This window comes from Piliocolobus tephrosceles, chromosome 16, assembly GCF_002776525.5.
Source record: "Piliocolobus tephrosceles isolate RC106 chromosome 16, ASM277652v3, whole genome shotgun sequence".
Classification (NCBI taxonomy): domain Eukaryota; kingdom Metazoa; phylum Chordata; class Mammalia; order Primates; family Cercopithecidae; genus Piliocolobus; species Piliocolobus tephrosceles.
This window is the reverse complement of record NC_045449.1, coordinates 30,797,948-30,810,052: the sequence shown is the minus strand read 5'-3', so window position 1 is coordinate 30,810,052 and position 12,105 is coordinate 30,797,948. Positions and strand designations below refer to the sequence as shown.

General features: G+C 42.5%; 1 protein-coding gene across 3 annotated transcripts in view; it reads left to right on the top strand.

The window, feature by feature from the left end:
* The window catches only part of TADA2A (transcriptional adaptor 2A), a 74,491-nt gene extending 63,427 nt beyond the window's left edge, over positions 1-11,064 (top strand). For all 3 annotated transcript variants that reach the window (XM_023204713.2, XM_023204712.2, XM_023204715.2), the window contains 4 exons: positions 1,797-1,929; positions 2,492-2,535; positions 5,913-5,986; positions 8,139-11,064. In XM_023204713.2, coding sequence (XP_023060481.1) covers positions 1,797-1,929; positions 2,492-2,535; positions 5,913-5,986; positions 8,139-8,324 — 437 coding nt within the window. In that variant the 3' untranslated portion in view covers positions 8,325-11,064. The remainder of the gene's footprint in view (positions 1-1,796; positions 1,930-2,491; positions 2,536-5,912; positions 5,987-8,138) is intronic.
* The last annotated feature ends 1,041 nt before the right edge of the window (positions 11,065-12,105 follow it).

The following is a 12,105-nucleotide window of genomic DNA, read 5'->3' as shown; positions in this document are numbered from 1 at the left end:
AGTCCTCCCGCCTTGGCCTCTCAGAGTGCTGGGATTACAGGCTTGAGCCACCGCGCCCGGCCCTTAAGGTTCTTAGAGTTAGTGTAAAGATTTAATTAGAGATACTGCATATAAGCATAGCACAGTATCTGGCACACAATAAATCCTCAATAAATGGCAGTTTCTATTGTTTTGCTGTCATTGTTGGAATGATCTTTAGCATTCCCTCCTTCTTCCTATTTGAAGTCTTTGTGATTATTGACAGCTATCACCTACTACCTATAAGAAATAGTTGGCTTCTTTTTTTTTTTTTGAGACGGAGTCTGGCTCTGTTGCGCAGGCTGGAGTTCAGTGGTGCCATCTTGGTTCACCATGACCTCCGCCTCCTAGGTTCAAACGATTCTCCTGCCTCAGCCTCCTGAGTAGCTGGGACTATAGTCACGTGCCACTCTGCCCGGCTAATTTTTTTTTTTTTGTATTTTTAGTAGAGACGGGGTTTCTCCATGTTGGTCAGGCTGATCTCGAACTCCTGACCTCAGGTGATCTGCCTGCCTCAGCCTCCCAAAGTGCTGGGATTACAGGTTTGAGCCACCGCGCCCAGCAATACTTGACTTCTTTTTTTCTTCTTCTTTTTTTTTTTTTTCTGAGACAGAGTCTTGCTCTGCCGCCCAGACTGGAGTGCAGTGGCCGGTTCTCAGTTCACTGCAAGCTCCGCCTCCCGGGTTTATGCCATTCTCCTGCCTCAGCCTCCCGAGTAGCTGGGACTACAGGTGCCCGCCTTGTCGCCTGGCTAGTTTTTTGTATTTTTTAGTAGAGAGGGGGTTTCACCGTATTAGCCAGGATGGTCTCGATCTCCTGACCTCGTGATCCGCCCGTCTCGGCCTCCCGAAGTGCTGGGATTACAGGCTTGAGCCACCACGCCCGGCCTATAGTTGACTTCTTAACACAGCCCTTTGGGTGCAACATAACCTTATGGATGTAAGTTCAGCCTAGTATAATGGTTCTTTAACAGTGGAAACCATTTTTAAAATTAAATTTTGTGTGGAGCCCCAATCTACAAATAAGATAAAAGTGGAATTACTTTGGTTGAACTTTAATGGTTCAAGTTACGTGTAAAGCCCAGGACCGCTGGTATCTGGCAGTGCCCTTTCTCTTTACATTAACCTCTAAGATATTCCTGTGGTATCCTGGGGCTCTGTGGAACCTAGTTTGAATTTTGAAACCCACTGGTGCAGTATTTTGGAATCTGTGAACCTTTTTTAACATGTAGAAAACACCACACAACTCTTCTGTTTATCAAGATGCATATAGAGACTCTGATAATTAATTTTGGTTTCCTGATGTTGGCTGCCTCTGAGAAATATAGAGAAGAGGTACTACATGTCAAAGAACTCTTTTTTTGTAATTCTAATTGTTTTTTAAGGAGAGGCATATGCTTATAGCACTTGTGTGACTTTGAAAAAATTTATAAAAATAGAAAAAACAGGAAGCAACTACGACTACAGTAAAAGTTGGTTACTTTTTGAGGGTGTGGAAATATGAGCAATTCTTATTTTCTTTGTACTTTTCTACTGGTTTTTTTTCTCCCAAATTTCTTACAGATAGAAAAGGAATACAAATATTTAATACTTAGTATTAAGAAAAGGATTTCAAACTAGGGAAAATCTACTTGGGTCTTGGAGAAATAATTGTGAAAGCAGTTTTGCAAAGGAAATAGACTTTAACAACAAAACCCAAAACCAGTTTCTTGGTCAGTTAGAAAGCCCTTCAGTTCTGCTGCATTGTCATTGTGGTCACTGTGTTTTCTATACCCCCAGGTGCCAGAACCTACGATCACCTCAAGAAGACACGGGAGGAAGAGCGCCTTAAACGCACTATGCTCTCAGAAGTTCTCCAGTATATCCAAGACAGTAGCGCTTGCCAGCAGTGGCTCCGCCGGCAAGCTGACATGTGAGTAATTACTCCAGGGTGAAGGAGGCATTTTTTTCTGGGATGCCTTGGCCTTAGCATGTATTTTTGGGCACCCTAGATGGCAGAGTAATAATAATTGAGTAGCTAGAAGAATTCAGAAATATTTTAGCAGTCCATCTCAGAACCAGTGGCATACTGACAGTTTTGAGAAACTACTGACCTCCTAGAATCAAACTTTACTACTTTGATCTTATTTTTAAAAATGAGTGAATTTTCCCCTAGCCTTCTACCCATGACTTCAACTCTCTCTTCATACCTAGATTTTCACTGGAGAATCATGTTTGTATTCCTTCCCCTTGAGTGGTGTTAGTGGTGTTCTAGACTACAAGCTTTTCTTAACAAATCTGAGGAATTTTTCTTCCTTAGAACAGATTTTCTTTCCTGCTCAATACAGTGAGATATCTATAAAACATAGTTCAATCTGTCTCATTACACTTCTTCAAGGTGACCTACCTGATAAACGGCACCCAGTCTCACAGGGGCTTTTGGAAATCACCTTGTTTGATATGACCTAAGTTTAAATTCCTCTTCTTTGTTGTAGTGATTCCGGCCTGAGTCCTTCCATTCCAATGGCTTCGAATTCAGGTAATTATTTCTCAGGCCAGAACAAGTCTTAATTGTGAAGTTTGCATCGTAGGGGTTATGGTGACCCAGTAATCTTCCTTCCTCTGTGGTGTCAGGGTGCTTAGGCAGAATAATAGTAAACATCAGTATGTTTTCAGAATCTTCATGGCCAGACAGAGACTATCCTCAGAGTGAGAGTATAGAGACGGGAAAAAAGAACTTCAGAGAGGTAACTTATTTTACCATTGTTCATGAGCAGTTAGTTTACTGCAGTTGTGTCTACCACGAATTTTGAGACTTATTTCACAGGAGATAAATTAAAAGCCTTCTATTTTATTATTTTTTATTTATTTACTTATTTTTGGAGACGGAGTCTTGGTCTATCACCCAGGCTGGAGTGCAGTGGTGTGATCTCAGCTCACTGCAACCTCTGCCTCCTGGGTTCAAGTGATTCTCCTGCCTCAGCCTCCCAAGTAGCTGGGATTGGATTACAGGTGTGTGCCACCATGCCTGGCTAATTTTTGTATTTTTGGTAGAGACACTTTCGCCATGTTGGCCAGGCTGGTCTCAAACTGACCTCAAGTGATCCACCCGCCACGGCCTCCCAAAGTGCTGGAATTACAAGCGTGAGCTACTGTGCCCAGCCTAAGCTTTTTATTTTTATATAACATGAGCAAAGAAGCATGTTACTTGCTAGAAACATAAGGATTTCTAAGTTGGAGACCTAAAGTATTTCTATTTCTTAGTTTTAACTCTTTGAGTATGTCCTAGTTTGAGATTAGTATACCAAGCAAGATTAGGCCATATGCTATCTGATGATCCTTGGTGATAGGTAATCGATGACTGGGAATTTGGGGAGGTATGTCTCAGTAGATTCAGGATTCAGGTCTCAGATTTGTCCACTTTAGGGACTTTTTTTTTTTTTTTTTTTTTTGGAGAGATGGAGTCTTGCTGTGTCACCCAGGCTGGAGTGCAGTGATACGATCTTGGCTCAGTGCAACCTCTGCCTTCCGGGTTCAAGCGATTCTCCTGCCTCAGCCTCCTGAGTAGCTGGGATTACAAGCACCTGCCACTATGCCCAGATGATTTTTGTACTTTTAGTAGAGATGGGGTTTCGACAGGTTGGCCAGGCTGGTCTCAAACTCCTGACCTCAGGTGATCCGCCTGCCTCAGCCTCCCAAAGAGCTGGGATTACAGGCATGAGCCACTATGCCTGGCCACTTAAGGGACTTTTTTCCCCCATTTATTCCTTTACTTCAAGTAATTTTTTCTTAATATGGAAGGAAGGAAAAGGTAGTGTTTTAGGGGATTAGCCAAGACAGTGAAATCCAAGTTTTCTTTTGTAAGTTTCTTATTGCCAACACTCTGCCCCCAAAATCCAAATACAACTAAGTTAATACTGACTAATTAAAATGGAGGAACTGGGCCAGGTGCAGTGGCTCACGCCTGTAATCCCAGCACTTTGGGAGGCTGAGGTGGGCGAATCACCTGAGTTTGGGAGTTTGAGACCAGCCTGACCAACATGGTGAAACCCCATCTCTCCTGAAAAAAAAAAATACAAAAATTAGCTGGGCGTGGTGGTGCACATCTGTAATCCCAGCTACTCCAGAGACTGAGGCAGGAGAATCGCTTGAATCTGGGAGGCAGAGGTTTCAGTGAGCCAAGATGGCGCCATTGCACTTCAGCCTGGGTGACAGAGTAAGACTGTCTCAAAAAATTAATTAATTAATTAATTTAATTAAATGAAGGAACTGGCTAACATGATCATAGATTTTTGTTTACTGTACCATCTGCACTGACTTGTTCATTGTTTATTTTTTCTTTTTCTGTGAGACAGGGTCTCCCTCTACTGTCCAGACTGGAGTGCAGTGTGTGGTCATGGCTCACTGCAGCCTTGAACTCCCAGGCCTAAGTGATCCTCCCAGTTCAGCTCCTGAGAGTAGCTGGGACTACGGGCGAATGCCACCAAACCGGAAGATTTTTTTTTTTTTTTTGGTAGAGACAATGTCTTACTACATCACCCAGGTTGGTCTTGAACTCCTGGGCTCAAGTGATCCTCCTGCTTCAGCCTCCCAAAGTGCTGGGATTACAGGTGTGAACCTCTGTACTCGGCCTCTTGTTCATTGTTTGTTCCTAGTCTGGTGTTAGCCTTTCTCACCCCTTACATTTAGGCTGAGGAGATCTCTTGCTCTCCTTTATGTTCTGAGTTCTTAAGGCATCTGTGTATTGGAAGCCTGGCATCTTTGATTGTAGCCTAGCCTCTGGTGACTTTTGTGAGGAACCAAATGATTTTATCTCCCTTTTTGAGGATTTGGGATAATCCCTTATGCCTTTTGTTGATATAACAGAGAAGCCTGTTTTCCACCAGAGGAGCTTATAACAGTCCCTCCCGTTTCTCTGCCCCACTTAAAAAGCAACCTCTATATAACTTAGACTTTCTTTGCTTAACTCAGTCTATCCATTCCCAGCTGAACACCAATCCCTAATACACAACCAAAACAAAACCAAAAAAGTTTTGCTCATCAAGCTTCCCCTCCTGGCCAGTGACCTCCTACTTGGGTTTCTTTCTCAGGTATGTGAGTTGACCTCAGCCCCTGCTTTGCCATATAATGGCTCATTGTTCCTGTTTGTGGATTTTGCAGGTAAACAGGGCTACTTTGGAAGGAACAGATATTCCCTCACATAATAAAAAAGAAGGGCCTTTTGCTGGCCTAACAGTCTTTCTTTGATCTGAAGGCACACAGTACTTGGTTAATTACCATGTTTGCCTTGTACTGCTGGCCGAGTGGCAAGGATTAGGGAATGTCTGTCCTGCAGTTATTATTTCCATTCATCAGCTGTCAAAGCAGGCAGTGTGTGACCTTTCTTAACTGGATGACATTTGGGCATCAGATTTTAGAGTCTCCTACATGGTTAGGAAGAAATAGGTGATAGCCGGGTATGGTGGCACATGCCTGTCTTCCCAGGTAGTTGGGAGGCTGAGGCAGGAGGATCACTTGAGCCAGGGAGATTGAGGCTATAGTGAGCTATGATCGCAACACTGCACTCCAGTCTGAGCAACAGAGTGAGACCCTGTCTCAAAAATAATAATAATAATAATAAATAAAAGATAGCTACTGTGGTGAGTAGTTACATTTGATGTGTGACTGTATGTGTATTTTAGCAGATTGTGGGTGATTCATATGCCCTGAATATGTAATTCATTTTTATTTTCAAGTGAATGTTCGGGTGCCCACGTTGCTAGCTAAACAGGCCTCAGGGAATGGGACAGGATTTCCTAAGCTGGATATAGTGAGCCTATACCTAGCTGGCCTGGCTGCACTGAACTTTTTAATACTTTATACCTGAGAAATTATCACTCCTATTAAATCTATGCTGTTTCCTTTCTCTGTCTATAGGTAGACGGAGTGCACCACCCTTGAACCTTACTGGCCTCCCTGGCACAGAGAAGCTGAATGAAAAAGAAAAGGAGGTAACAAAAAGGAGGGGGCTGGGGGAAAGAGAATAGGGGCTGATTATTCATTGAGTTGTCATTAAAAATCCATTACAGGGTCAAACCCTTGTGTTTCATCCATCTAACATACATGCACAGCTCTGGTGAATCCTAGAAGTCCAAGAGCTAAAGAGCCGTTTATGGCAGATTTCAGAGAATTGCTTACCTTGTCACCCTACTACCATTCCTCTTTTGGGGAAAGCACATGTGGTATGTAAATTACATAATAATAGCAACTATCATCTATTGAGCACTTACCATGTGCTACTCTACTAAGTGCTTTATGTAAATAAAATTAATTTTTTGTAAACCTAAAGTAACTTTTACATGAAAATAGGTATTTCTTATTAGAATGGCCACCTTGAAAAGTTCTATACTTATTCCAACAACATAATCATCATTTACAACATTTTTGTAAATTGTCTCCAGAGCATGTTTATAAACATAAGGAAAAGATTTTTACGTCATAGTCATGTTAATTTTGATTTTTAAAATTAATATTTTTATTTATTTATTTATTTATTTATTTTGAGACGGAGACTTGTCCTGTTGCCCAGGCTGGAGTGCAGTGACACGATCGCGGCTCACTGCAGCCTCCACCTCCCAGGTTCAAGTGATTCTTCTGCCTCAGCTTCCCGAGTAGCCGGGACCACAGGCGCGTGCCACCAGCCTGGCTAATTTTTGTACTTTTTAGTAGAGATGAGGTTTCACCATGTTGGCCAGGCTGATCTTGAACTCCTGACCTTATGATCCACCCGCCTTGGCCTCCCAAAGTGCTGGGATTACAGGTGTGATCCACCTCGCCCAGCCTATTTTTTATTTTTTTGAGACAGTCTCATTCTGTCACCCAGGCTAGAGTGCAGTGGCGCGATCTTGGCTCACTGCAACCTCTGCCTCCCGGGTTCAAACCATTTTCCTGCCCCTGAGTAGCTGGGACTGCAGGCGCACACCACCGCACCTGGCTAATTTTTGTATTTTTAGTAGAGACAGGGTTTCGTCTTGTTAGCCAGGCTGGTCTCAAACTCCTGACTTCAGGTGATCCACCTGCCTCAGCCTCCCAAAGTACTGGGATTACAGGTGTGAGCCACTGCGCCCGGCCTGATTTAAAAAATTATGTGACCTACTTTTTCCAATTGCAATCATCAGACATGTCTTCATATTGATTTTATCTGTTTCTAAAATTTAAAGCCATCCTCATAAGAATCATCATCAGGAGTTTTCAGAAAACTGTGTCACATCTCTGAAGTGTGTTCCTCTTTTGGAGGAGTTCCTCTTTTGCTCCTCATATGCTCCTTTTATAATTCCCAAGGTCAGTTCCCCATCTCCCACCATATATCATTAGTTCAGTTCAGATAATAAGGAAGGGTCATAGTGAAGGGGTAGTGTTAGTCTTATTTTATCCACCAGGAACAGTAGGGATTAGTTTGGGAGTGGAAGGAAATGTATGTAGTATCTATGTATTGTTGAAGAAGGTCATAGGCCAGCCTGATTCAAATACTGAATGGCCTGGAATGTCAAGCTTTTTTTATCCTTACTCACATAGTGGTGACCTCAGACTCCTCATTGCTGGATAATGTAGCAATTTTCTAGATTTTTAGCAGTTAAAGTTACCTCCTTTTAGCAAGGTCTCTTTATCTCCTTTCCCTTTGAAGTAGGAAATGTAATCCCCAAAGCAGGGACTACTGCTTTATGCTGATACTAAAAACAATGTGATGTGCCCTTGAGAATTCAAGTATCTGTGCATCCTGCCCCCACTGTGCCCCATGGCTCTTCCCTGAGCATTGGTGCTGGGACTGTACCTGGGCATTTAGTGTTTGACTCCTGAATGAGCCAGGCTGCTCCTCAGGAGCACATATTTGTAAACCCTAACACACCCTAACACTGAGCCAGCTGGCATGTGCTAAAGGCTCTTCTAGCATCACACCCTGGCTTTCTCTTCCTGGGTGTGTGTCCTTAGGGAGCGTTCTCACCAGAGAGGAAGAGACTAAATGGAATGTAGTCCAGCCACCCATCAGCTCCTATAAATAGTTGGAGGTTGATGTCACTTTAAAAAAAAATTTTGCTATACCTGCTGGATTAAATTACAAAAATGACAGATGTTAATGTTTATTAAATTTGCCATGTCTTGCAGCTCTGTCAGATGGTGAGGTTGGTCCCTGGAGCCTATTTAGAATACAAATCTGCTCTATTGAACGAATGTAACAAGCAAGGAGGCTTAAGACTGGCGCAGGCAAGAGCGCTCATCAAGATAGATGTGAACAAAACCCGGAAAATCTATGATTTCCTCATCCGAGAAGGATACATCACTAAAGGCTGAGGCTCCAAGGGCTTGGGATCAGAAGTCAGAAGTTTGGAATGTGGTGGGTCAAAGGACAGTGTGGGTGGGCATTCTGGAGAGTTTTGTTTTTCAGCTGAATTCTCATTGTGAAAAGAGGGGAAAGGACAAAGGAAACCTTAAGTTGTATTAAGTCTACTTTCTTCTCCACCCTGCTTTAAAAGACTCCTGTTGTTGGTATTGTGCTGCAGAGTTGTGTGCTAGATAAGCTATTATTAAATGTGAGTGGGCATTCATTCCTAACACCTCTTGTAACTAAAAGAACCATAGTACCTCACTTCACAGTGCTGGTAGAAATAGAACTAAACCATAGTCTTTAGTCCCAGGAGTCCAGCTCAGATCCTTATATTGTGAGGTAAGTTTGCTGCTTATCTGCCTTGCCTTCAAACACTGCGGACAGATTTAAAATAAAGAGAAAGGTTTTAGAGCATAAGAAAGCTCTCGTCTAAGAGTTTTCTAAACTGACTTTTTTTTTTTTTTTTTTTGAGACAGAGTTTGCTCTTGTCGTCTAGGCTGGAGTGTGATGGCTAGATCTCAGCTCACTGCAACCTCTGCCTCCCGGGTTCTAGTGATTCCCTTGCCTCAGCCTCCCGAGAAGCGGGGACTATACAGATGCCTGCCACCACGCCTAGCTAATTTTGTATTTTTGGTAGAGACAGGGTTTTGTCATGTTGGCCAGGCTGGTCTGAAACTCCTGACCTCAGTTGATCCACCCACCTCGGCCTCCCAAAGTGCTAGGATTACAGGTGTGAGCCATCACGCCCGGCCTAAGCTGACAACTTTTATGAGTAAAGGGGAAGAAAATATCCTTATGATAGTCTTATCCCAAACTGCATCTTTAACTTCGGCCGGACGAGGTGGCTCGCCTGTAATCCCAGCACTTTGGGAGGCAAAGGCGGGCGGAACACGAGGTCAGGAGTTCGAGACCAGCCTTGGCCAACATGGTGAAAGCCCATCTGTACTAAAAATACAAAATTAGCTAGGTGTGGTGGCACACGCCTGTAATCCCAGCTACTCAGGAGGCTGAGGCAGGAGAATTTCTTGAACCCAGGAGGCGGAGGTTGCAGTGAGCCAAGATCGCACTACTGCGTTCCAGCCTGGGTGACAGAGCGAGACTCTGTTTCAAAAAAAAAAAAAAATTTAATGTCTGGCTTTGTACTTTGCAGTCTGCCTGTCTAATCTGCAGTAGTCTTTTGAGGAGGTGGCACCGGATATAACATGTCTCTGTTATTTTTAGAATTAATTGATTAAAATGTTTTGCTATTTAATTTGTGGGTGTGTCAAATATTCTGGTAACTAAAATACACTTAAGGTGTTGGATGCCCGCCCCATCACGCTGCACTGTCTGCTGTCATATGTGTCCTGAACTCACCCTGTTCTTGCCCTGGGTTTCCCAGGATACCAAGCCCCTGAGGATGGAGATGATGCAACAAACCTCAGCTTTGCTTGGATTGAGACTTGAACCCTGATTTCTCAATGGTGAAAGGCTAGACTGCAATAAAAGCTGCTTTTAAAACAGAAGTAAAGCAGCTTTATATATGGGACTCAGTAGATAAGAGGGTGAGTAGCCCCACCACATGTAAAACTTGGTCCTCAAACCTTTCTGCAGAATAAGAAGCCAAATTTATGGTTATTTTGCTTCTGTTAGAAACAAAGTTGTATATAGAAATAACTTCGTCAGAATCTACACAAATCACATCGAATAGTTGACTGATTGTTTAATTCTTTCTACATTCAAATATCTAATTAAAATATTGTGTGCTTTGTTGGAAGCATCTGCACAAATTTTGACTGTTGTAAATATGCATGCAGCTGGGAAGGGATTCATCTAGGGGATGAGAAACGAAAAAGAGACTCTCAGGACCTGAGGGAATTCAAATAGAGGGCTTTGATTTTTTAAAAAGAATGCCATGTGGAAATGATGGGTTTTTTTTTGTATAGTCATATCTCGTAGAAAACATTTTACCACTACCATCACCCCTAGTTGGTTGTGAAGGGACTGCCTCTTATCCCTGGAAGGTAACTCCTGTTCTGAAAAGTTGGGATGCATTAGACATCAGTGTTAGGTGATGTCTGTTGCAGTTTGAAGAGTCCTTAACCTTGATTAAGGAAGGCTTCCTGGGAGAGGTAGGCTTTTGGGGCCATTATATGATAGAGAAGAGAGAAAAATGGCAGATGGAAGTGGGAGACAGTTCCACACACGGGGTGGAGAAGGATGTGGAGGCAGCAGTGGGTGTAAGGACAATGGTGCCAAGAGATTTATTTGGCTAGAACACAAGGGGCAGCTGGGTAGTCAGCAGTGGGAGGATGGTAGGACAGTCTGACAGAAACCTTGGAACCAGTTGAACTCTGAAAAGCTGATGGGAAATCATGAGGAAAATGGCATGGTTGAAAATAGTAATAGAAAAATAAGACCGAAGTTTTAAATGACTGGATTTTAGAAAGTAGGGTAATTATTTCTTTGGTATACTCAACTTTGCAAAGATACGTAGCATTGCATCCTTCCTGTTTGCTTCTAGACAGGGTTGGCCATAAACCAACTACACTGATAGAGGTCTCTCCAGATTGTCTCAGAAGAGAGAGTTTACCCTGAAACTTAATGACATGAATAAGACCTATTTACTGAAATTTTTATTGCAATTTAACGTTGAAAGTTTCTGCTGGAGTTTTATGCGTATTTTTCTCTCTAAGTGGTGGGAAATAAAGAACAAATCTCTTTCCATGTAATGACTCTTCTCTGTGCTCAAAGACCAAGACTCTGTCTCTTGAGATACCAATTAATACTAAATATTCACAGTTTATCTTTTCCTGGGTCCCAGTTTCTTTCCTTTTATTGTTAACTGTCTTCACTTTCCCTGCTTTTAAAAATCTGAACTCAGTTAACCAACCAGTCATTGAAATCTTCCTCAGCTGGGGGTTAGCTGGAAAAGGGAGAAAACCAATGGCATTCATCAATAACAACAAAATCCCAGTTTGTAAGTCATTCTAGCTTTAGGAAATACGTAGGTATGTAACAAGAGAAAAAATCTCCATTGAAGAATCAGAGGCCAAATTACACAGCAGTTTGGGAAAACTCACTCATAAATATGTATGAGTTTTATTATTTCTTTAGTAAACCCAACTTTGCAAAGCTTAATGCCTAGAATCCCTCCAAAAACCACTTTTTCACCCATCTTTAAGCAGACAGCGGTACTGTATTCTCAGCAGCATTCTGGGGAACTTCACCCATTCATTTTTAAGACTACCTTTGTGGACATCTTCTAAATATACATTGCATTATTCTTGACAAAACAAAAGGGTTTTCTGTATCTTACATGTACCTAGCTTTTTGTTTGAATTTCTAAAAATTATATTTAAATAAAAAGTTTGATTCAAGAGGTACTGCTGATCTGGAAGCTTTGCTTTCCTTGCCAACATGCTTAGCCAAATGCAGCTAACCTTTCCCACATCTGCCAAAAAGGACCATCTTTGGAACACTGGGACATTGCCATGTCTGTGGCCTTGTGTAGAAGAGTTGGCCAAGCTAAAATATTTCTCTTTAATCAGACACAGGCTGGGTGCAGTGGCTCATGCCTGTAATCCCAGCACTTTGTGCGGCTGAAGTGGGAGAATCACTTGAAGCCAGGCGTTTGAGACCAGGCTGGACAACACAGCAAGACCCCCGTCTCTACATTGAAAAAAAAAAAAAAGCAAGCTGGGTATGGTGGCTCACACTTTTTGTCCTAGCTACTTGGAAGGCTAAGGCGGAGGATTGCTTGGGCCC